Source organism: Hevea brasiliensis, chromosome 9 (genome assembly GCF_030052815.1).
Source record: "Hevea brasiliensis isolate MT/VB/25A 57/8 chromosome 9, ASM3005281v1, whole genome shotgun sequence".
In the NCBI taxonomy this organism is placed as follows: domain Eukaryota; kingdom Viridiplantae; phylum Streptophyta; class Magnoliopsida; order Malpighiales; family Euphorbiaceae; genus Hevea; species Hevea brasiliensis.
Genome location: NC_079501.1, coordinates 12386367 through 12412636, shown reverse-complemented (window position 1 = coordinate 12412636; position 26270 = coordinate 12386367). Strand labels below are relative to the sequence as shown.

General features: G+C 32.3%; 3 protein-coding genes and 2 long non-coding RNA genes across 6 annotated transcripts; 3 read left to right on the top strand and 2 right to left on the bottom strand.

The window, feature by feature from the left end:
• Positions 1-1579: 1579 nt before the first annotated feature.
• LOC110653337 (splicing factor 3B subunit 6-like protein) lies at positions 1580-2395 on the bottom strand. Its single transcript, XM_021808930.2, has one exon. The coding sequence runs from the start codon at positions 2242-2244 to the stop codon at positions 1870-1872; it is 375 nt and encodes a 124-aa protein (XP_021664622.1). The 5' UTR covers positions 2245-2395; the 3' UTR covers positions 1580-1869.
• Positions 2396-3248: 853 nt separating this feature from the next.
• LOC110653339 (uncharacterized) lies at positions 3249-7539 on the top strand. Of its 2 annotated transcripts, none has more exons than XR_002494555.2 (6): positions 3249-3783; positions 3898-4145; positions 4243-4314; positions 4741-4843; positions 6095-6275; positions 7284-7539. It is a non-coding gene; the product is annotated as an uncharacterized LOC110653339 (long non-coding RNA). The 2 variants fall into 2 exon arrangements; XR_009151232.1 differs by having other exon boundaries at positions 6095-7140; positions 7284-7414.
• On the bottom strand, positions 7078-9264 carry LOC131183069 (uncharacterized). Its single transcript, XR_009151233.1, has 2 exons — positions 8667-9264; positions 7078-7487 (listed from the first exon to the last, which is right to left on the bottom strand). It is a non-coding gene; the product is annotated as an uncharacterized LOC131183069 (long non-coding RNA).
• A 4007-nt stretch (positions 9265-13271) lies between these two features.
• Positions 13272-15090, top strand: LOC110653100 (heat stress transcription factor B-4b). The gene is made up of 2 exons (XM_021808710.2): positions 13272-13752; positions 14325-15090. The coding sequence occupies exons 1-2, from the start codon at positions 13501-13503 to the stop codon at positions 14898-14900; spliced, it is 828 nt and encodes a 275-aa protein (XP_021664402.2). The 5' UTR covers positions 13272-13500; the 3' UTR covers positions 14901-15090.
• Positions 15091-20050: 4960 nt separating this feature from the next.
• Positions 20051-24693, top strand: LOC110653340 (F-box protein At2g32560). The gene is made up of 5 exons (XM_021808931.2): positions 20051-21566; positions 21673-21752; positions 21848-22026; positions 22592-22666; positions 24150-24693. The coding sequence occupies exons 1-5, from the start codon at positions 20874-20876 to the stop codon at positions 24335-24337; spliced, it is 1215 nt and encodes a 404-aa protein (XP_021664623.2). The 5' UTR covers positions 20051-20873; the 3' UTR covers positions 24338-24693.
• The last annotated feature ends 1577 nt before the right edge of the window (positions 24694-26270 follow it).

The following is a 26270-nucleotide window of genomic DNA, read 5'->3' as shown; positions in this document are numbered from 1 at the left end:
TTTCATTTGCAAATAAATATTTACGAAGGTCATCTTTAAGAAGGGCAATCCAAGGTTCCGATGGTTTTGATTGCAAATGCAGGTTTTTGTTTGCACGACTCTCAGCCAACTCGAAATAGTCAAAGAAAGTCGTGTAGATTCGAGTGTGGACAGGAGACGTGTCAAATGCAAAGCACTGTGCGTTTCTGCTGCTATCCCGGTTCAAGTTGTTCTTACTGGGTACTCATCAAATTACCTTTACTATCCCAAGTCAGATATGAGAATCATTTCAAGAAAGTGTGAAAAGGGGTAGAAGTTGCCTGGTATTTGATTTATTCTTAGATTAACGATCATTAAACATGTCAAATTCAAGTGCACTCAAGACAGCAATAATTAGGATAAAAATAGCATTTCAAAATCAATAAATGTAAATACTTAATTTTCATTAACTTCTATATATATCCTAAATTCTACTTTTTAACTTTCTCAAATTAACTCACACGTGATACGTAAAATTACCTACTTTAAACCTCCTATCAACGTGATATACAGCTTCTTCTATTCCTTTTCCCTTTTCTTTTCATTATGTTAGACAAGGGCAAATTGAAATTTAATTCATTCAATGAGATAGTGATAAATTAGATGAATGAAGGTGAAATTAACCTGGCAAGTGGCTACCAATCCACCTGCAATCCTCAAGCCCCACAAAATTTCAAAATCTTGAACAGCAAAAATTTTCATAATTTCTCTTTTGTTTCCATTGTAATTCAATTATCTCGAGCAGCAGTTCCCCACCTCTACATAACCAGAAGACACTTGATTATCCATCATAAGGAACCTGATAAGCAACAGTATCAATGCATGGTTATCACATCCAATTTTGCAATGTAAGCTCATCACCCAACTTCCCCAATAATCAATTAGCAAAAGATGCACCATATCTCTTTTCAGTTTCATTGCTCGCCTTAAAATTCAATTCATTCAATTCTAGTGATTTCATACTCCTAATCCCTTTCACCATACCTAAACCAAGTACAATCGTATAGGCTGTTTATGATGTCCCACAGAGACCCAACAGATGCAAAAACAAGTGCAACTCTCCACCTTTCTTTCTACACCTCCTAAATACAACTCATATTCAGATAAATATCACATTAGTGATAACAATTCTCAACCTTCATGGTAATAAATCCACCTTATCACCACCCATCTTCTCTCTCTCTCTCTCTCTCTCTCACACACACACACACACACACACACTTTTCACTCTGAATTGACAGATGAAACAGCGATTCTCCAAGCACACAACCATACAGATTTCATTTACACACATGCAAGAACTATATTTCTCTAATTCTAATTAAAGAAAAGAAGTACATATGCTATTTAATTGTATCATAGATTTAAGCCTTGATACATGTTGATATAAACAAATCCCAAAATCCGGTTACCATCAACGTCATGAATCACATACCAAGTCACTAATACAAATAACTTTCATAACAAAGAAATCCTGTTCCTACTCTGTAAAGGCTTGAGACTTCTTATAGAAGGAAGGAGACATATCTCAGCTGTTTAGCTCAGTAGAAGGCCAAAAAAATCAACAAAGAATCCTGATCTCTTATTTACTTTGGGCTCCAAAACAGACTCAATCAATAAATTTTCCAATTAGTATCACATCATTTACAATCTGCAACAGTTCACAACAAACAAAACAAGTCCACAAACCCAAAGCCAAAAGCATATAATGCATCCATTAACATCGATATTAAAGCAATACTAACGATAACAAAATGTACGCCACATTTAACCAAGGAACAAGAAAACCCTAAAATTCCCAAATACAAAAGTACCTTCTTTTTGTTTGTTTTCGTTCGAAATGAAAAGGGTTTACTTATCTTTAGTAGAAACCCCATATTTCTCCTGCATCTTAGCAATCTCCTCCTCCTTCTTCTTCTGATCAAACTTCTTGCTCATCTTGGCCTGCTGATAGTACAAAACGATCAAATATCTATTCGCCACGTTGAAACCCGACAAGTGATCCACTGCCGTTTTGGCGTCGTAGATATCCTCGTAGACTACAAAAGCCGTTCCTCGCGTGTCCTTGTTGGTGCCGATCCGTATTTGGCGAATAGCTCCGTACTTGCCGAAGATATCGTACATCTCCTCGCTCGATATATTGAAGGGGAGGTTTCGTACGTAGAGGACTCGGTTAACCTCCGGTGGAAGGCGAGTGTTGCTCTTCCGGAGACTGATTGTGGCCATTGGCAATTTGAAAATATCGGCGGCGTTTGGCTGCTCAGAAAGTGAGGGACAAGCTTTTGGACGAGAATGAGTTTGGCTGACTAAGGAGGAGTGGAGACTTTTGGTCGACAAGTCGGGGGTAATTTTGTAATTTTATCACCCAGTGGTCGGACGGTGGAAGCTTGAACCTATTTTTGGGCAGCGGGGTAATTTTGTGAAATCACGGGCATATAAGATAAATTTTGTTGTTAATATAATTGACCGGAAAAATTTAGTCCCAAAAATTAATTGAAGGTGTGACTTGTCATTAATTAAAATAAAAAATTTATAATAAATATTTAAATTAATAATGGTTAAACTTATTTTTGTATAAGTTTGACTTAGATACACATATAACTTTAATTTAATTAATAAATAGTTATTTATCATTGATTTAAAAAAAATACTCTTTATTTCATAAATATAAATTTTTATTTTTACATACAACTAAACTCAACTAAGTCTTTATTCAAAAAATTTGAGATCGGCTAAGCGTAAACTACTTAGACGGAGTTAAATTTTTATTTTTACATAAGTTAAGAAAATATAATTAATATGATTACAAGTATTAAATTTTATTTGATTTTTTTTATATAACATCCATTCATATTATTTCATTAAAAATTAAATAGTTCATATTATTAAATTATTGTTAAAGAAAAAAAAGTTAATGTTTATGAGATGGGGGGAAGTAATTTTATATATATATATATATATATATATATTTCTATATTTTAAGTATGCAACTTTTCACTTTCCAAGTTAGGAGTGGTGTGTAGGTAAGTCTTTCTAATAATAATAATAATAATAACCCTAGATTTAAGCCTTAATTTTAAAAATAAAATTCGTTCAGTACTAATTACAGGCCATATCCCAATCACTTGTCAGTGAGGAAGTAGTTATTAACCAACGATTGTCTAGTGTATAATATATTTTATTTTATTTAAAGTGTTTTAAAAAATAATATTGCGAATATCCGCAAATGTCAAAACGGCATAGCCTTCAGTCGTTCGTAACGCAAAAGGGGAAAAATGGCGGGTTACAATAGGGTTTAGAGCAACTGCAAGTTTCCGAATCCTGATCAGAGTGAGTCTACGATGAAAAGTCTGTAAATTGCAAGCAGCAGCATTCCTCTGCCCTAACAGATATTGAAAAAAGGATCGTGTTTTTAGTTATTGTAGTCTTGAAGAAGCTGCTAGTGGTTGCTTCTTCAATGGAGTCACTATTAGGATTCGAGGAGGAAACTCTAGTCGTTGATGCTGACGACCAACTGAAATCATCATCATCGAATAGCTACAAGTTGGTGCCTTGGTTGAACTGTGATGTTTGGTGATACCGGGAATCAGCTACAACTTAGTGCACTCGTAATTATCATACCCGACCGGTCTGCTCGTATGATCTTCCCACCGTTAGTCCTGTCCGCAGTCCGGGTATATGGACGCAGTGTCTACCGACTTAGGTGTATTCTATATTTCCCAATTTTCTGATTCTCCAGACAAGATAGTCTCTGCCATTAAAAGGGTAAGATCCCAGTCTTTCTATCGCTATTTCATCTCTTTGTTTCCCTAGAAAATCGATAAATTTCTCGGCATTGTTCTGTATAAATGGCTTATTTCTGGATTTGTCTGTCAATAGAAATTGGTTTTCTGCTTTAGATATCGACATGGCGAAGCAGAGGATGCCTACCTATTGTGATTGATGTCACAGCTTCAATCATCGAAATTCAGCAATAGGATCCTTTCTATAGGTAATTTCTTTATTCCCAATTTGGCAAAGTTAGGTTCTTTGTAGGTTCACTTTTAAGAAGATTTTCTTTCTTCAAGAAGCCCAAATTCGAGCAGAACTAAATAAATAAATGAGAAGGCAATTGCTCTTTAAAACAGGTCAGTTCTGTTGTTTGAAGGTTCTTATAATCTGCACTTCTGTATGAATTAATTTTTTAGATAACGCAAATAATATTCCTTTTCACCCTCATTGTAGAAAGGACCTATCAAGAGATGCTATACATTCAGAGCAAATGCTTGCCATGCTATATCGCATGGCTATCCTGAGGTAAGATTTCTATATTTCACTTTGTTTTTATTCTTCCTTTTTTGGCTTTACGATTGTGCTTATATATGTTGCGTGATAGATCTCTAGAAAATGATGATGGTAGCGTTGGCCGCTTTCCAGCCTCAATTGCTGTTTTGTGTTTTGACATTTTTCCGTGGCCTCAAAATTTTGTCATAATACAGAATAATTTATCATTTAACTGAGTACGAGGTCTAACCTATTAGTTTCATGGATTTTATAAAGAATTTGCTGATTTCATATAAAGTTTATAGAAGTTAGGGCAGTGAACTTTTATGATATGAATATTGCTGGCCATCAAATTTGTACAGGGTTACACTTATGATTTATCTGATTATGTTGGTTAGCTTTGTGTGATTCTGTGTGAATATGGAATTGTTAGGTTGACATTGATTTTTATTCCCAAAGGCTTGTGAACTGCGTTGTTGAGAAGACCCGGAAAAAACTGTAATTTCAATTGCCGAGGCAGCTGCTATTGGTATTCCTCATACACTGATTGACATTTGCCATGGTAAGCCTCTGCATAGTCCATTGCCATGGGAATAGAAAATTAAGTACTGTGTTCCATTTGCTTTTGGTAATTTAATGTTTTACTTTATGATTTATCAACATTTTTTGGGACTAGAATCATAAATTTTGCAATTCCCACATTTGCAAATACCATGTTTAGGATTGTACTGTAATAATGAATACATTGCGAGTTTGCAACTGTACATTTGTGATTACAACATACCAAGAATGTCTTAAATTCTTAACTCTTGCTCATATGCATGCACAGTGATGCATCTTTATTTCAAGTTCTGTATTCATCCATCAATTTAATTCATGAAATATTTTCTTGGCATATTTTGATTTGAATAAATTGATAATCATTTCTTTATTTCTTGACATTGCTCTAATTGTAGACGGTTTTCACTGTGATCTGCCTTCAATAACCCTAGTTAGGGATTCAGCAGTTATGGTATGCTGTCTTTGAAAAATTTTTGTAATCATTTCAGTTGGCTGTGTTCCTTAGGACTCTTTATTAGTTAATTTAATTATTAGAGTTTGTCCAATGAAACTACCATATCAGTTGTTCACTGTTTCTTTTCAAGCTAGTATCAACCAGACTGCCCCACCAAAAGCCAGTTTTGCTGCTCATTTCCTCTGATAACTGCTTTCTAGGAAGTAGCTCAGGCATACCCCTTCAAAATCTTCACTAATCTTCTAAAGGCATTGAACTCTTACTTAAAGACATCTTCTCTTAATCTTCACAAATGTTGACTGGTAACTTGCCTAAGTCAAGTAAGCATAGACTTATAAATATTTGGATCTCTACTAGAAGACTCAGACATTTAAATGCTAGACCAATTGGGACTCAGGGTCTATTTGGCATTATTATAAGAACTGTTATTGAGAAAATCAATTTTTTAAATATACTAGTTAGAAAGTATTAAAAAATAATTTAAAATTAAATTTGATAAGTTTTAGTCATAAGAACACTAAAATAACGAAACAACTTTTTTCAAACTGCTTTTTTCAATAGTATTTAAAATGATGTTTTTATTCAGAAAAACAGTTTCGGCCCTCCAAACACAATGCTGAAAGGCACTCAGTTGTTTATGATCATTTCACAAAATGTTTTGCCTGTGGATAACATGTTATGTTCATTCTCTGGGGAAAATAATTATATTCTGATAGAATGTTTTGATAAAATTTTTATTTTCTGGCATCTAATGTCTACTAAATGTAATTTCATCATATCTGTTGTTGATAATTTCAGGCAATTTATTGGTTGAAATCTTATTATTGGAAGCCTCAGGGCTCAGATAGAACAGATTTCATTCCAGAGAGGTGGAACTGCTACAATAGGAAAGAAATCAAATCAAAACTCCAGGAATTGGCATCATGCTTGACAGCTAGGCAGAGTCCCCAAGTTGGTTCTTCACTAATCAAAGGAAAATGTGTGTTGGAACTCTTTCTTTTGCCGTTTCTTTGATGTTATGATTTTCTGTAGCTTATTTAAAATTTTGATGACTTTATAGGGGAGTTTGCATTGAGGATTAAGGGCTATTGTTTGATAGAGTCTTGCTTTTCTAACCTTAGTGGCAGTTGCCATTGATAAATATGTTTAAAGCTTTCATTTAATTTAGTATCACTTCTTGCACCATTTTATCCAAAAACTACTCTCTTTTAAAAATCAGTTTGTGCTTGGTTCATGGAAAATAATAACATTATAGCATTTGAAGTAAAAAAAAAAAAAGAAAAAAAAAAAAGAAGCTGTTAAAATAGTAGTTCACATAGTGACATGGTTTTGGAACTTTCAGTTTAGTTCTCTTTGGATCTACACATTAAAGACAAATGATGTTTAGGTTGTCAGGTCTACTAGATAATCTGAATCTATAATTTTATACTCAGATTTTTTTAAACCTTTACATAGAATAGGTTAGTTCTTTAATAGGAACATCTTGGCCTAAATCTTGATATAATATGCTTTTCCCCAGTTTTTTTTTCATAAAATCAGAAAAATCGTGTATTTTGTAGTGGCTTGTTGAATACCATTGGAATTTCTAAACTGTTTGCTATTGCCATTGCAGTCACAGTTTAGCTGTAAACCTTAGATTTTTTGTGTAAGGGATAGTACCTGCATGTGGTATTATATGCTTTAATTTGACCTTGCATTTTTTGTTATGTAATTTCAACCAGTTTAGGATTTTGCAATCTTATTAAGCATCATCTTTGTTGGTTGCAAACATCGGGAACAGCTTTGTGGCTGTAATAAGTTTTTTTCACTTATGGCTAGCAAGCTGTATTTGTCCAAATCTGGGGGTAAGATGATGTGCTCCATTTCATTTGTAGGATTATTTGATAGATGCCAAAGGTATCTGTAATTCATGGTTTTCTTTCCCTCTGCAGTCTGAACTCTGAAAACACTAGATTGTTTTAATTCATAGTTTTATTTCACTCTGCAGGCACTCATGGTGATTAATCCTCATGTGGTCTGGAAGAAAGTCGTCAGGGAAGATCTACTTGCTATTAAGTCTGGTGTAAGGATTTTGGTTTAGTCAATGCTTTATTTATAATTAAGCATGGCATTTTCTTTATGAAGAACAACCTGGCATCGTGAGCACACATTTGCACAGTGTAGATATTGAATTAGCACTGACTGGTAGCTGCTGCAGACACATAAACAAACATAATCATCAATATACGTGTGTGTGTGTGTGTGAAGAACAACCTGGCATCGTGAGCACACATTTGCACAGTGTAGATATTGAATTAGCACTGACTGGTAGCTGCTGCAGACACATAAACAAACATAATCATCAATATACGTGTGTGTGTGTGTGTGTGTGTGTGTGTGTGTGTGTGTGTGTGTGTGTGTGTGTGTGTGTGGAATTGTTATGAGAAGCTGCAATTTTTAAACTGGTTTTACTGTACATCTTGCATTTTCTTGTCATTATTGGAAGGCCTCTCTGGCCTCCGCCATGATCTTGTTCATCAATAATGAGACTGCCCTGTCCGAACAAGCTGGCATTAATCCCAGACCGGTTGCAGGCTCCCAATCAACTATATAATTTATAGTACATTATCAGGTGGATACAAGGCTGCAAAGTTGTGAAAGTGGCTTCATATAACCAATGTAACAATTGGAGGGAGGTTATTAATGGAACTATGGAAGGGTAGAGCTGCTTCTTATTTGTCAGCTCTATAAGAGGGCACCTAGTTGATTTGCGTGCCATGGAAGAGAGAAGTGATAAATCTTTACTTGTATTCCTCAACCCCAAAAAAAATAAAAAATTACAATTTTATCATTGGGGTTTTATTTTATATTGCCTTATAGTTTTTTAATTTTAAGAAATTAATTATTTAAGCTATGAGTTTTCTATTTTATTATACTTTAATTTCTGAATTTTTTAAAATCAATTTAGTCTTAAGTATTTTGCATTATATTACATTTTATTCACTATAATTTCAATATATAGAGTAATTTAGTCATTTATCAATAAATGAAATCTATATATTAAAATTAAAGATATTAAATAATTTATTTCTCAAAATTTAAAAATTAAAGTGAAATTGTGTAAAATCTACTGATTTAATAATTAATTTTTTAAAATTTAAATAGTAAAGCGTAATATAGGGTAAAATTTAAAGGTCAAATAGTAATTTTTTCAAAGGAAAATCTGTAAAATGCTGTGTCCACCGTTTTCAAAATGATTGAACCAGCTGGCCGCTTTAACTGGACCGGTCCAATTATTGGTTTGTCCAGTTCAATTTTGTTTTTTATTTTTTCCCAGAATTCACTAACATATATTAAAAATCACTAAATAAATAAAGTGAAAGGGAGTTACCAGGTGGGCGAAGTTGACACAAAAGTAGTCACCATCTGAAAGATCCATCAGGCATCAGCAACCTATACTTTGATCAAACTCATCGAGCGGTGGAGGAAAGCCCAGCAGGGGCGACCTGAGAACACATGAAAACACAGCCAATGGGAATATGTGAGGGTGTCCACATGTGATCTCAGGTGGCCACTGCAGGAATCCTCCACATTTTCATATCGATCGAAGAAACTCTGGATAATTATGCAAAGGGTAATTGAATCCAAAGTTATATATAATCCCAAGTGGTTGTGCTGAAAATGTACTGCACACCGCACCATAAGTAGTACTTTCCACTGCCAAGACATTTCCATTGGATAGAGCATAGTTGTACAAAATATGTACTCCCTCTGCATGGTTTAGGCCACAATTGTACTACAAACAAACAAGCCATTGCGAATATAATTTTAGTGGCAGTACATATGGCATTTAAATATCGTACATGGATGGTATAAATGTATACGCATTCAACAATAATTGGTTTGCTTGTTGACCACAAATTTGACCCATGCATTATTAGGAAACAAACTACTATAGTTGATATCTAAGTTGATGTCTTTATTCTAAATTATCGACCTCTAGTGTTATTTGTCGAACTGGCTTTTTCACCTCTTAAAATGGCAAAGGTTTTCTTCTCCTAGTTGTGCACTGCTTCCATTTCATTATGTATTTGATTAAATTATCCTTTATTTTACATAATTACTGATCATATAAATATTTATTATATTTAATAAAATTATAAAATAAAATTAAGAAAAAAAATAATTAATACCCTTTGATTTTTTAAATATGACAATAATTTAAAAGAAAAATTCAAATATGACATATAAAAATAAAATGAAAGAATGGAATGAACAAGTGATATTCTGAGAGATATTGGAAATGGAAACTTTTATGCATATAGACTATTGAATTTATAAATTAATTTGGAATAAAAGTTAATTTCTTCCTAAAACTTTTAAGCAAAATCTAATCATGCCCAAATTGAAGCCTTTTTTTAACAAAATAAGGCACAGATTTTAATTTATAATTATTTTGACTCCATTTTTAGCAATATATATATATATATATATATATATATATATATATATATATATTATAATTTTTAATGATGAAAAATAATTTTATTATTTTTTACTGCTTAAAATTAAAAAAAAAAAGATGAGATCCAGAATATTCCCCTTAATTTTAACATGGTTAAGAATTTTTTGTAAATTCCTTTAAAATTCTGAAATATAATTTTTTTTTATTCATAAAGAGTTATAAAAAAATAGTATTTTTTTTTAATATTTTAATCGGCCTAACTTAACTTATTTGTCTAAAAACTTCAATATGAATCTAATAAGACTTTATTTAAAAAAATTTGAAAACTAATAATCTTTATCTCAATTAATTAGTTTTGAAATTTCTATACATTAACTTTTGAAAAGAAATACAAAAGAGAGGGAGAAGAAATTACAAAAGCATAAATGAGGTCTTTCCATTCCATCAGCTTTTGAGTACAACATGCAATCAATGAATTTTGTAATGCTTTGGCAGAGATTGGCCCATGTTGTTGTCTTTCCTAGTGGATGATGTTTCCCCCACAAAGCAAATTTTGTCTTTCAGGCCAACCCATCACCAACAGTATCTTTTTTTTCACAATAAAATTGAAAAGCTTCATAAATATGCCACCATTGCCTTTCTAATCACTCTTTGTTTTCTCAAGCATCTCCATAACTCACTTTCACAATGGATAAAATTTCAATAAAATATGCCTGAATATACCTCAATTTTGGATTGGATCCACTTTATTGAGAGAGAGAGAATATATATGTGATTTTAGGAATATAAATCAGTAAATGCATCATAAAGTTAGCTTAGATGTGCATTTTCATGATGTAGCTGAGATTTTTTTTTTTTTATTTGTAATTGATTTTAATGAAAATTACGATAACAGTAGGGTAGGAAGAGTGCAGAGAGAAGAGAGATAAAGTAGGGAGAGAAGAGAGTTAAAGGAAAGAGAGAGGGTGTGAAGTATAGGAGAGTGAAAGAAAAAGAATATTTTTTTTCTCATATTTACTTTATTTATAGAGAAAGTAAATAATAGCATATTTTTTAGAATATTTTCATGTGAGTAAATATTTTTTAATTAAAAGAGATATAATATGTGTGATTATTTTATATTGTATAATAATTTATTATATTTATATATTTTTATATTCAGTAATAAATGTCAAAAAAAAATTATGGTTTAAATATTTTTATAATGTTGCAAATTAAAAGAAAATTAATATTTTTTTATTATAGTTCAAAATTTTTTTAATTATTTTAATATTATAATTAAATAATAGAAAATAAATTATTTTCATAAAATATATTTTTGAAAAAACATTTTTCATAAAGAAATATTTTTGAAGAAATAAATGGAGCCTAAATAATAACAAAAAGCATAAGCAGAATTGTTATATAAGGGAACCCCAAATCCGATCAATATATATATATATAAATTTAAAATAATATATAATAAAATTATAAAAAATCCAGCCAAGCTCAGAATGTCTGCCCTAGTTATATTAGAATATGAAAAGCCTAATTATTTTTAGCAAATCCATTGTAATTTTTGTATTGAAAATCAAAGATCATTGCTGTGATGCTCACATGAAGTGCATTTAGATTTGTGCAAATAAGAGACAAAAGCGTAGGCCTAGCTCTCTTTCTTTGTAAGTGGGTGTGAAAAGAAAAGAAAAGAAAAGAAGAGAAAAGCAAAGCAGAGTGGGTCACATGGAGGAAGAGAAAGATCATGTGATGCAAGGCATAACTTGTCTACTGCCAATTTTCTGGGCATTCTGAATTGGAATAGAATCTTCCTCATTTATTTACTCAATTCCCATATAATATTTTGGCCTTGCTCTTCCAAGAGGCTTTCCTATTTAGAGGACCATCCAATCATTGTTCAACATACAAGCAAGATAGTTCAATTCCACAAATCTGAAAATGGAACCATTGCATTTTCTGTTCTAGCCATATTCCAATCTACATTCCAATTAAACCCTATAATGTAATTAAGTTAAAAAATTTGATTTCGTTCATTGAAGATTATTTTGTATTAAAAAGTTTGGAAATTCTATGAGAGTTACAATGAAGCAGCTTTGTGAGGAATAGTCTGGTGAAATGGGTAAAAAAGAGGAAAAGAAAACAAGTGATTTCCTTTGAGTAATGGGTTTACTTTTGTCACTCACAGTATTTGCAAAATAGGTCACGAGCTTGCCTTGAAATTTACTAACAGATTAATCAATAAACCTCATATCAAATTTCAAATTAAATCCTAAAACATATCAAATTTCATGCTGTAATACATTTTAAAAGATGATGAGTGAGCAAGAACACCACATATATGCCAAGAACTGTTTATGAATGATATTCATCTTTTCAGATAAAATATATAATAGAAAGAAAAAGAATCATCATCTAGCTGTTTGTCTGCAACATGCAGGCCAGACTCCATGTATTTTCACCAACTTGTACTGATTTTTTAGTTTTTTTACTTCACCCATCAGAGTATTAAATTAATTAATTCATTAATTATATAAGATTTCTGTTCAGCATCTTCTAAAGAAATAAATAGATCAGCTTCTCAATGATTTTATCTTTTTTTTTTCTCTTTAAATTATGTATAGATCATCTTCTTCTTCTCCACAGGATACAATTTTTTTATGTGGTTACAACCTGCCAAGTTTCAGTTCTAGAGAAGAATATAATGTCTCTCCTTGAGAGTAGAGAAGAGTTCGGCATCATATTTTTTAATATTATGAACTAATTTTTAAAATTTTATTGATAAAAAACTAAAAATAAATAGTTAATTATCATATTGAAAAACATATATATCCCATTTAGATTACATCTTAATAGATTGATATATAACTTCACATATATCATTAATTTAAATTCGACAACAATAAAAAAAAAATACATGTTATATAATTATAACTCGAATTTAATAATTTTTTTTCTCTTATTTATAACCTATGCACGGAATTTAGATCATATATATTAATGAAAACATGAGATAGAAATTGTGATTAATATTAATAAATTAATTTTACGAATTATTAACCAAAATTAATTAGTTACTTACAAATATTATCATCAAATGATTATAGTGTTATTACCTTTGGTATGAAATAAATTATCTATGATGACTAATTTATATTATATTCTTTTTGCCACACAAAGTCTAAAAAATTAAGAAAAAAAGTATTAAAAAAAAAGGGGACAAATTTGTCCTTCCTTGGAAAGGCATTCCTAAAGCAAATACGAAAGCTAGTTATGCCCTAATCGAAGAAACGTTGATGATGAGCTCCAATAGATAGGTGAATCTTTCCCCTGTTCTTTGTTTCAATATATATATATATATATATATATATATATACTGCAGCAATTGAACGATTAATAGCTAATTAATAATTCATTGGATAGTATTATATATACAGTAATTAGTAATTAAAAAACCCCATTAAATAAGAATTTTACTGACGTGCTCATATGCTTCTTAAAGTTAGAAACTATAGTGATCAGAGAGAGTGAGAGAGAGAGAGAGAAGCTTTTATTTTAGTGACATGGTCATATGTTTCTGTTTCATAAAGCTAGAAAATTATAATGAGAGAGAGAGAGAGAGAGAAGAATTGCTTTAAACAGAGAGAGGGCTAGCTAGCTAGCCAGCAAGAGTAAATGTACTTCAGAGCTGAGATGAGAAGTATCATTTAAATTTGATGATATTCCTCTAGTACTGGAAGTGATATTGATCTTCGTGGGTAAACGGGTAATGGCTTTTACAGTGGAGAGATGTGATGTAGAGATGGTGTTCTCTGTAGATTCACAGAAGGCAGTTCCTGCACCATTCTTAACCAAGACTTATCACCTTGTTGATGACCCTATCACTGACCACATAGTCTCTTGGGGAGATGATAATACCTCCTTCGTTGTGTGGAAACCTCCTGAATTTGCAAGAGATCTCCTCCCCAATTACTTCAAGCACAACAACTTCTCAAGCTTTGTTAGGCAGCTCAACACTTATGTAAGCTCTCTCTCTCTCTCTCTCTCTCTCTCTCTCTCGAATAGCCACTCTACTGTTTTAGCTTTAAATTTCTTCAGCTCAAAAAGATTAAATCTTGCCTAATTTATGTATGTTTACGAGCTTATTCACATTTTAATGATCTTCTCAATGATTTTCAAACTATTCAAATTAATATGATTTAATTATCAATTCAGCAAACTGAATCGATTTAATTTCTTATCTTGTGATATATATTATAATTATATGATTCTTGAAAATACATGATTAATTTATATACGTAGACATTGGGAATACTATACGTTGAATACTCATAACTATACATGAAAATCTTTGAATCAGTGAATTATGCATATAAATCTTAATTTGAGTTTTATTGCCTCTCTAGAATTTCAGATTCTTAGCTTATTTTACAAGTGTCTTTTTTTTTTTTTATACTATACCTTATTAATAAAAAAAAATCTCTTGGAAACCCTAATGACTCTCTCTATATATAAAATACATACTTGTACTTTGGCAAATTTCCTTTATTTTTAATTCTCTTATTAATGGAATAATTAATAATATTGTTGCAGGGATTTAAGAAAGTAGTTGCAGATAGATGGGAGTTTGCAAATGAGTACTTCAGAAAAGGAGCAAAGCACTTATTATCTGAGATCCACAGGAGAAAAACACCACAGCACCAGCACCAACACCAACCAGTACTAGCTCATCAAAATCTCCAACAAGAAGAAAGTTTTGGCCGGAATATTATTGATCATCCAATATTTCCATTATCTCCAAAACCCACCACAGATCTCCTAAGAGCACTTTCTGAAGATAATCAGAGGCTGAGAAGGAAAAACTACATGCTTTTATCAGAACTTTCCCACACGAAGAGCCTCTACAATGACATTATCTACTTCATCCAAAGCCATGCAAAGCCTGTACCAGTAGTGCCCTATGAGCAAAGGGGTTATAGTTCAACAACTCCTAAGATTGTACAATTGGGTTCTTGTCAAGATCAGCAAATAAGCTCTAAAAATCTTGGTTTGGGTAAGTCTTCACTGACTTTAACTGAGGAATCAAATTATAGACCAGTGAAGCTTTTTGGAGTCCCTCTCAGTGGCAAGAAGAGGCTGCACCCAGAAGTGATGATAGATCAACAATAATTATACTAGTGCATGTGTAGGGTCTTCCTTGATTATTGAGCTTCTATAACAATAGATTGTAGGCTCCAAGTTGTTTTGGGTAAGATTTTATCACAGGAGATAAGCTTTGTAGATAAGAGGCTCAAGTTCATCAATTGGAGTCAATTACGCTCATGACCATAAAAAATCTTGGTTATGTCTCCATTGATAATTCTAGCTAGATTCTCCATCACTTCTTTTCTTTTCAATTTGCTAATTGTAGGATAACTTGTAAATGGAAGTTGATGTTAATTAATATTTATTATAACCTTCCTCTTTTCCTTTAAAAAATTTCAAATATCCTTTAAAAAAAATATACTAATTAATTAGACCCTCCTTCCAAATATAATATGGTAACTTAAAAGAGAAAAGATTTGTTTATATATTATTTCACTTCATTAATCTCTATTAAAAAATAAATATATATTTAAGAGATTTTTTTTATTTAGATTTGATTCATATAAACCTAAAATATAATATAAATATAGTAATATTCATCGATTATATATATAAATATGACATGACTAATCAATATATACAAGAGAATTTTCCAATATCATTCAAGCATCTATCTTTTACATTCAGTACAATGATAAGAATCTAAAGATTTTACTTTCAGTATTTCTTTTCCCCCTGAAAAGAATAAAAGAGGCCATAGAAAAAGGGTGAAACACTATCTACATTTAGCCATTAGCTGATCAGGCAATAATAAAGGCTCAAAAGAGAGAAGGGGAAAACAAAAAGGAAATAAAGGAAGATTTTCGATCAGTTAAAGATTATTGCTTTGGGATTGTTCTATATTAATGCTCTTCTTTGTCATGCCTCGGTTTTGTCTCCCATCTTCTTCTGTAAAGTTTTTTTCATGCTAATGCCCACTAGGGCCGGACTCAATTGCTCGTAACACACCCAAACCACAAGTTAATTTTTAAAATTTAGAATGTGAAAATAAAAATAAATTTTAATATCATTAATAATTCCATTTATTTATCTCGAACCCATAATCATAATTTTAGGTTATTTTGAAAACTCTCTTTGCCTCAACAACATAGAAAAGGTTATAACAACCCATACATGTTGATTGATGAAAACTTCTTTTTTTTTTTTTACTTTTCTTAGGAAATTAATTGATGTAACTCGCAATGCCTTGCCTTAATAAGGCAAATGGCCCAATTATGTGAGTTTATCATAAGTTAGATTTGGGAATTTGGTTTGCTTTCAATCTCCTATTACATGTTTGGGCTATTTCCAAGTTTAAAAGGACCTTAAGGGGTTGATTTGTTTCAATCTTATGGGCCCTACTCATAGTAACTAGCAAAATCAAAATTAAACAAGAGTCTTTTTTTAAGCCAAGGTCCATGGATTGCTCTGGTGGTTTGGTCCCTTTCCTCTTTCACATCAGGAGGCCCAAAAACACTAGGTGTATAATAATAGAAGCAAGCCTTTCCCCTTCTTAATTTCATTTTAACTTTATTTTTACAATCAATAATTAAAAAAGACTACTTGAGATTAAATTTTAATATTTCATATTATAAAATAGATATTTAATTATAATTTAAAAATTAATTTCAATAATTTTAATAAATGAATTTGAAATCTCAATTCTCCAATGAATAGACACATTAATCAAATTGTGTTTGATTGGCCTCTCATGCACTTCGATAATAATAATCATATGAGCACACGAGGGAGAGAATTTTTACATTGACAAAATTGGTGGGGCAATAAATCCAAAAGTTGATGGGTTTGAAGGATGAGATGCTTCAACTTTAGGGCACAAACTTAAAGGATCAAAAAGATTGCATTAACTTATGGAAAATGTCAAGTAAAATAAAGGGAACATGCCTAAATAACCTTTAATCTCATCATCTCTGGTATACATGAAGACACTTTTCTAATATCTTTCTACACGAATTCTATGCTATTTGCTCCATATATTATGGAAACCGGCCCTCATTGAACCCAAATAAGAAGATTAAAAAAAAAAAAAAAAGCAGCTTGCCTTCATGAAGTGGAGGTGCATGACAATGGACAACAAGGAAAGAGGCAGTGAATGGGCATAATCAAACTTGGCTTTTTGTTGAACAAAGCATATGCACTTGGATTAGATTCCTTGGGTTTACACACAACACTTGTCTTGGTTTTGAACATCATTGCTTGAAAAGTAATGGGTTTCAAATTCTTTAATTCTCTCATATCTCATCCCCACCGATACCATTAACTATGGTATTCAATTCTTTATGCCATGTCACTAAATATAGTACATATTTCTTTCCCTATTTAACTTAAATGGATAATATTATAAATCAATTTTACTTTAATAATCATTTTATTCTTGATTACTTGAAAATAAGTCATTCATATTAAAGTTAAAAAAATAATCATAATCTTTTTACACTATACCAATCATTCAATTAATAATTATTAATTTTATAATTTTTTTAACATAAAAATTAAAAAAAAATGAAAATGAAAATCTAATTTTGGCAAGTAATATGGGACACATTGCTACACTCACCGGCCAAGAAAATGTTGCTTTAACAAGGTGTCAAATGCTGGGAGTTTGAAGCTTTAGTTAGTGACCAGGCGGGTCTAACCTAATCCTAATCCTAATCCTAATCCTAATCCCACCATATGATCCTTCATGCAACTTCTATACACCAACCCACCTTTTTGTTTTGGCCTTATTTTAAATATCTCCAACTTCATTATTTCAATAATGCAATGCCCAAACCATTAATAATAATAATAATATAGCATAAGTATTTAATTCTCATCTCACCTAAATTGATTTGACCCACCAACGATTAGACTGCATTAATCTCAAATCATAGGTTTATAATTAAAAATAAGAAAATTTAAGAATTTATTAGCTTATAATTTAGATGTCCTCATTATGAGATGTGTATATGATTTTACAGTTTTGTACATATAATATTTTTATTGATAAACTTGATATTGAGAGTTTGAGACTATAATCCTTTTGCTATATTTTAACCCTTATTATTTAAGTTAAATAACTTTTAATTGTTTCTTTTTTTATAAAATAATATTTTAGTCTTATCTTTTATTTTTTCAAAATTAAAATATAATTTTATCTAAACGTCAAAAGACTAAAATGTGATTTAAAGTAAAATCTTAGAAATTAAAGCACATAATATTTTAATTATACAAGTGGTATAAAATTAGGACTATGAGTTGCTCAATTTCTCAAAATAATAATAATAATAATAATAATAATAATAATAATAATAAAACTTAAATATAGATTTTATTAAAAATGAGGGGTTTTAAGGTAATTTGGATTTATTTTTGTTTATAAGACTATTATGCCCTTAGTTTTTTTTTTTTCAAAACCTCAGAGGACCACTATCTTTTTTTTTTAACAAAGAGAAAGTCAATAATCTGACCTTTTAATTCAATAATTTGACTATTAATTATTATTATTATTATTAATTAATTGATTAAATTGGGCATGCACAAAATAAGTTAGTACAAAGAAGAATAATTTGACCATCTTACATTAAAAAAATGATATTATTTGATTTGATTTGATTAGGTTAATCGTGATTCACAAATTGACCTTTATTAATGACTAATCGAAAGAACTACTAAAAGCAATTTCACAATCAAATCATTTTATGCGCCAACTTTTTCAAAATTTGCATTTTTAATTAATATAAAAATTATAAATTATTTGTTGATTAAAATAATATATAGCAGTTAAGATAGAATAGAATTTCATTTGACAATTTCATGAAAGCCTTCTCCAGATACGACAGCCGACGTGATTACAACTCAACAGAGCCCAAGGCCCACTACAAATTCTCTACCGCCCACACCCCCACAGTGGCAGTTGGTAAATAATGAATGATTACTAACACATATTAATAAAAATTATTAATTTGTTTTCCACTTTTAATGATATAAATTGGTGACTTAAATTCTAATAATTTTTCAATTGAAATAAATTTATTAACATTTCTAAACTAATCAATTAATGTTAGAATTTAAATTTTCAATAATTAATATGAAACATGTCTTGTTAGATTTGTATAGTTGATCTCGTCAAATCTAATCTTTGTTTATTTTAATCTAAATTTATCAGACTTAGAAGGTGGAGTCAAACTTAATTCACAGTTGGATTCATCTTAAACTAATTAAAATTATAATTATTATAATATTTTAATCATTTCATTTTATATATTTTTAAATCAAATAGAAAAAGTTTATGCGTTGAAATTTGATAGATTTAAAAAAAAAATTCAAAATACAAAAATAAAATATTATTTTTTGGATAAATATTAATTTTGATATGAGATTCTATCTATAGTCCGTAAAAGAATACAAGAAAAGGTGTGAGAAAGAAAAAAAAAAAAAAAAAAAAGAGAAATCAAAGAAGAACGTTAAAATTGGAAAAGAGCTAGTTCCCTACAAATAGGAACCAAATCTGACAATGGTTGGGATGCCAAATCTAACAACGCAAAATTCCAGGATTGTGGGCTGTCTGAACAGGGGGAAATTATTTTCGCCACGTGTTGTTAATCATAGGCGGAGACCTTTGGAGAAGAAAATCCATGGCTACCTGCACAGCAACAGAAACCAGGAGCTCTATAACCACGAATTTCATATCTGATTGCTCTTGGACGTTAGCTAACTGTTTTCCTTTTCTGGGTAATAAAAATGTCAGAAAGGAAAATAGTTGAGAGAGGAAAAAGACGAGCGAGAGAGAGAGAGCGAGAAAAATTGATAGTTTGCAAGACTTATTATTATTTTTATACAATTTTTGCTTGTTTTCCATCCAAAAAAACCCTAATTTTAACCATAACCGTCCATTAAAAAGCTCATAAATTTGTCATCTTTCTCTCTGTTTCTGTGCGTCCATTGCTTGTGGGTTTGCCATTTTGCAGCAGAGGCAGAGAAAGAGAGAGGACATATGGGTGGAGGGAAGAGGAGGAGAGTACACGACGAAGAAAATGATGGACCGATTTGAAAAGAGGACCCCACACGTCACGTTCATCATCATCCTCGTCATCAATTCTCCTCTCTCTCTCTGTCTCTCTCCCTATTATCTTAACCTCCTTTGTCTTTTATTGTTTTTATTGTTTATAAGAGTTTTTCTACAGTTTATACACAGATCTGGAGGTTGTTGGGCGCAACTAGTTGGGCCCAACTAACCCAGATCTGTATAATCCATCCACCCTGTTTTGTTCAAAGATTTTTAGTGTTTTTATTTGTTTTAGCTAAAAATTCAGATTTTTGTTGATATGGGTGTCTGTATCTAGACTCATCTCCCATTTTTTTTTTTCTTGGGATTTCCAGGTGTCAGGCCATATCAGATCTGAACACCCCCACCATCACTTCATTGGCCCTTGTTCTTTTCATGGATTCATGCAAAGCAACCACAATTTTGTTATTTCTCTTGTGAGAATCCTCTCATTGAATGACAGCTGTTTAGGCTGTCTGTAGTCTTGTCTGGCAACAAGAGAGAGAGAATTCTACTGTTTTCAATTGGATTCTTAATTGGTTTATTAGGTGACATCTTACCAAAGTGAATTTGTTCTTTGCAGAGTGTTGGCAGATAAGTACCCCTTATTTTTCTGGTAAAAAAAAAATGCCCTTTATTTGATTCTTAATTAGACTTTTGAGGAGGAGGCCCGCTGGTTGGGTTTGGTGGGCTTTCTCACAACCAATAAGAACCCATATTTTCAATTTTCATGTGTATATATACTTATATATGTTCTCTTTTTGAGGATCCCATTTTGGCTATTTTTCTTGATTTTTATGGTGGGGTGTTACTGAGATTGGAGAAGAGGAGAAGAAGACAATTGGGTCTTCTCTTTTTCTTTTTACCATTGCTTTTTCCACAATTGGTTCCATCATTTGAACTTCTTCTACTTTATCTATCATTTATGCCAAACTTGAATTTGACCCGTCAATAGAATTCCCCATTTCTAAATGTTACTTTATTTCTTGATCACTTGTTGTTTCTCCTTCTTCTTTTTAAAGTCCCTCCCTCTCAAGCCACTGCGTTCATGGGCAAGTGAAGTGGGATTGTTGTTTCTTTGGTTCTGGAAAGAATTGTTATTGTTTCCTTATTTTGGGTCCCTGAGAAATACACTTTTCAGAGCTTCTTATCTCGGTAGAATTCCTTCTAAAATCTCCATGAAGAAAATGGCCTTGACTTCAAATGGAAAGCTAGAAAAATCTGTGGATGAGACTGCAGGGATGTCAGTTTTGGACTTGCCAGAACTGGCCTTGGAATGCATTCTTGAGAGGCTACCACCTGCTGGGCTTTGTAGCATGGCAGGTGTTTGTACTTCGTTGAGGGAAAGGTGTATTAGTGACCACCTATGGGAAAGGCACATGAAGCAAAAATGGGGTAGAATTATTGGTCGTGCTGCTTACAGGAAGTGGCAATTTCATAGAGCTTCAAGCAAGAATTTTGGCTGTTGCAAACAAGGCAACCAAAAAGGGTTAATGAAGCTTCTATCTATAGTTTGGCCAATTTCCTGGATGAAATCAAAGGATACTAATAACAATAATATTATCAAGCATAGCAGTTCTTTGCCTGTTGATTCTATCATGTCCTGGTACCTTGCTCTTGAGACTGGCAGGTTCTGGTTCCCAGCTCAGGTCTATAACCGTGAGGTATTCAATTTTTATATACATATCACACATCAAGTTGTTTTCAATTCAATATGATTCGGAGGATTTATATGTGAAGCTTTGTAAATTTTCTGCTTGTGTTCTGCAGAATGGGCATGTTGGGTTCATGTTATCTTGCTATGATGCTGAGCTTTGCTATGATCCCCAGACTGACACATTTCAAGCCAGGTTATTGGGGGATAAGATGTCTTTTTTGTATCATTAGTATCATTAAAATATATTGGTGTTCCAATAAGTTGATCTATATGGTTTGTCCGTTTCAGGTACCCGCCACATGGAAGGAGAGCAGTTGCCATGGAAATTGGTGTGCAATGGGAAAGGCTTAGAGCACCACCTGTTGATACTTCTCCACATGATCTGCACATCTCTGATTGCTTGAATGATTTACACCCCGGTGATTACATTGAGATTCAGTGGAGAAGAAACAAAGAGTTCCCTTATGGTTTGTTCTTGCTACTTCTATCCAGTCTTCTTCTTCTTCTTTTTTCCCTATAGTTTTATCTATCAGAGTATTGTTAACTCAGTTGTTTGCTTGAAAATTGACTCTTCTCTGTTTTCTTAAATTTACCTTTTCATGAAAAGATTTTGCACAATTAGTTGCTAATGCATTTAGAACATGAACATAATGTCCAGAAAACTATTTTCCATGTCATATTTTACAAGATTTTGTGGGAAAAAAACAAAAATAGTTGTTCAACTTCAACATAATCGGTATGATAGAAGACCAATTCAATCTTAATCATCACATCATTGACTGGAAAAGAAAAGATGGAGACAAATGATTTTTATATGGAACTCAAAAATCTATGTAGAAAATACTCTTCTTGTCAGCAAGAGTCAGACTGCAGAGGACCAATGTTTGTATTTTTAAGCTGTTCTTTTTGCATTAGCCATTAGACATAGAAGTAAAATCATTTGTTTAGTTTACAAACATGTGGATGTAGAATTTTTTAACACAATTTGAAATAGTTAAATATTTTCATTGAATAAGCCATATGCATTTGCAGGTTGGTGGTATGGTGTTGTAGGTCACTTGGAGTCATGTGATGGGAATGAAAATTATTGCCGGTGTCATGATAGTGGTGAGTTCATCTGTTCTTTATTCCTTGCAAGTTTCACTTTATGCTCCATGTGATTCTCCATAAGATAAGAGAAAAGAAAACTAAATTTGGGGAATCTAACCTTATATTATATCTAAAACAAATAGCTAAATGTTCTTCTGGTTCCATGTCTGGTAACATTAAGAGACAGAAACCAAACATTTTGGAGGCAGAAATGAATAGAGATTTGAAGAAAGAAGTGTATACTTTGAATAATTTTTCTCGTGTTCAAGAAAAGATGCCATTAACATCTTCTCTCTTGAAATGTGGATAAAATGAATGTAAAGTTTATTTTGACACATCAGACCCATTTTTAGGCAAGTCATTCTCTTGAATTCCATTTTTCAATATGTGGACCACAAGTTGTGCTTATTTGATCGGTCACCAAGACAAATCCTTGTCAGTATGTCATAGCTTCCACCAACATTGTGATAGCCTTTGTCTCAGTAGAATATTAATTTCCAACCACATTGAAAGAACACGCTTTCTTTCATAGACCTTCATCTGTTTGCTAAGTTGGCATCTATTTTAAATATGGGGGGGCTGCAATCCTTCTTACTGTAAGCTTCAAATCTTTCATTCAATTTTCTGTCTTCTTTGCTACCTAATGGACCTCAGTTGTCTTTTAAGCAAACTGCACCCACTAGTCAAGTTACATCACCAAAAGTGACCCCTCAAAATGTGGTGTCAAGTTTGGTGCTGTATGATAAAACCATATTCATCTCTTATAGGCTCTAGGAACTTTTTGCCTGATGATGGAATCATTTTCCACTTGTTTCATCACTTCATCTCCTTTCTCTCTCTCTCAAAAAAAAGGGGAAAAAAATCCCTTGAAACTTCTACTAAATGATGATGGGTTTTTAGCTTTTCTGCCAATTCTTTTTTTTTTTTTTTTTTTTTTTTTTACTGTATTGGCCTATTTTTATCTTCAAATGTTCATATTCTATTTTGGTTAGCTATCAGGAAGGGTCTATTTATCAGTGATCTCACTTTTCAGATTCGAGTAATGATGTCAATTCATCTTTTCTTTCTATTGCCCCTTAATTAGCATAATTGCTGGTGTTGACCTCAATTCTTGGTAATCTTCTGTTCATCAAGCACTGAGAGGAAAAAACAGGACAAACACACCCTTGTAATATTGAAAAAAAAAAAAAAAGTAATTCATTTTCCATGTCCTTCTCTTGCAAAAGTTGGTTCTACCAGCCAAAAAAATTGATAAAATTTGCTGAAACTTTAATTTTTCTTGCTCACTGAGGAAAAACATTATTTCTAACGATCAGGGCTTCGTTGGGACTTGTAAACACCCCAAATTGGGTGATATCCTTAGTATTGTCAATAGCTAAAGGACTGAATTTTCTGAGTAAAAAAAACTGGGGTGGTGTTTAATGTGCTCTAACATACCAGTTGAAATTTGGGTTGATTGTATTTTTCCTCGAGTTCCTAACATTAAATTTGGTGCTGACAGACACTGTAGTTTTGGAGTTCCATCAGTACACTCGCGGCTCGCGGTGGAGATGTACAATTATCAACAGGAATTACCATAGAGAGGAGGGGAATGAAGCAGATGGATTTTATGGAGGAATCAGAAAGCTAAAGAGCAATGAAGAAATTTCCAGGTGGCAGCAGCTTTGGCCAACTGAAGTCTTGGAATAGGACTTCTACAAGCTAAAGTTTGAACACAGTTAATTAGTTACCGTGATGGTTTTAATCCCAGAAGCCTCTACTTCTTCCACTCGAGATTGAAGATTTTCAATTTAAACTTTTGTGAAAGCAACTTGTAAAAGTTGAAAAATAGGCTTCTGAATCCGCTGCATAAATGTGGAGGTCATGTTCATCTCTTATTTTCCTTGTTTTCTTTCATTTTTTTTTTCGAGGCAGGATTTCGTGGCCATTTCATGTCATCCTGATCTGTGGAAAATGTAACCCATTAATGCAAATTTTTAATGTATAATATTCACCACATGTTTGAGATATATATAAAAATTTCACAAGGCAAAAGTTTTACAGTAGACTTCCGTATTCTGATTCTTTAGTTTTTATCGTATACAAGTTTATGTTCTGGAACTGTGTCTCTTCCTGTTCACTTGTCGCTACCCTCTTATTTCAGCTTAAAACTTCGGGTAAATTGAATTTGCTTTGCCAATCAGGCTTTGGTCTAGTGGTAAACTAGCTAAAGTTGAAGCCCTGAAACTTTTTAAGAGGGATTAGATCAATCATATGATATGCTAAATACTTGTATTCACTGTCTGCACTAAAAGAGTATAGAAAGAAAAGAGAAGAAAATAAAGGAGAACTTGTAAACTTCATGTTGCTCAAATAGTATGAATTTTAATTCTTCTAAACAATATTTCAAGCGGTGATGACAAGAGAAAATCTTTCTTAGCAAGTTCGAGATCAAAGGGTATAACACAAGTCATATACATGTAAACAAAAGTTCAAAAAAAAAAAAAAATCCAATTATTACAAACACCCCAGAAACAGGTAGGGATAGCTTTCTACAGTCTCTACAGAATACACAGACCATAAAGGTTATTCACTTGTGTTTTTTGCCCCATAACCCATGCATAAAAGTAATTTTGGTCTATATCTGACCAGGGTCATCTTGGTCGTTTGAGATACTTCTTTCTGCTTATTGCCATGGACTAATTTCTTAGACCTAAAGCTTAATTTTCTTAAAATTTTGGGCCTTGAAAATTCCACATTTTGATCTGTTTGCTCGTGTTCATTACTTTTTCTGCTCATGGATGAACTTCTAAGCGTAAAGCTCATGATTCTAGGCCACTTATTTCTTGTAGTGCAAGGCCTTACACCTAGTCCTGCATTCTCTCCTGCCTGCACTATTGGCTCTACAGAAGTGGGAGCAATTGAGGTAGTCTTGTTGGGCCATTCGTAGCCCATTTTCACCATTCTAGCCCGTCTAGCAAATAAAACTCCCTTGGGCTCTGCCAGCTTAATTGGGCTTTTGGTGCCCTCTTTCTCCAGTTGTTGAGCACCCATCCAAATGGGAGTTGCTGATGCTGATCCATTGGGTTCCATTTGCTTGTTTGGACATAGAATGAGAGGGCTTGAGTGTAGACATTTCTCGTGCTCGTAGGCCATAAACTCATCAGGGTCCCATTGGGTGCAGGCCCGTAAAGGCAACATGGACAGGGCCCGTCTATGATTGCCTCTCTTTTTATCTTCCTTAACGGTCTCCAAAGCCACCATGAATGGATCAAAATCATCATTCCACAAACTCCTCCTAGTAAATGGAATCTTGAAAAGGGAACTTTGGTTGCCAGGTGAACTTGGGTTCGAGGAATACTTACCAAATTTAATGTCACTGGCATTGCTATTAGTATTAGAATATTGTTGACGGGGTGGTGGGTTTAGTGGCATGACCTTCCCATCACAAAATAACTCATCAGCAAATGCCATGGCAGGAAGTGACTCTTGACGTTTCATTTGACGCTTTCTTTGCCCTTCTTGTTGATCAGCCATTTTAGCTTCAGATTTCTGACTAGTTTCAGAATCGCTATCATCATCATTAAAACGACGACTCGTTTCGAATTCAAAATCATCTAAATTAAAATTTATATCTTCATAA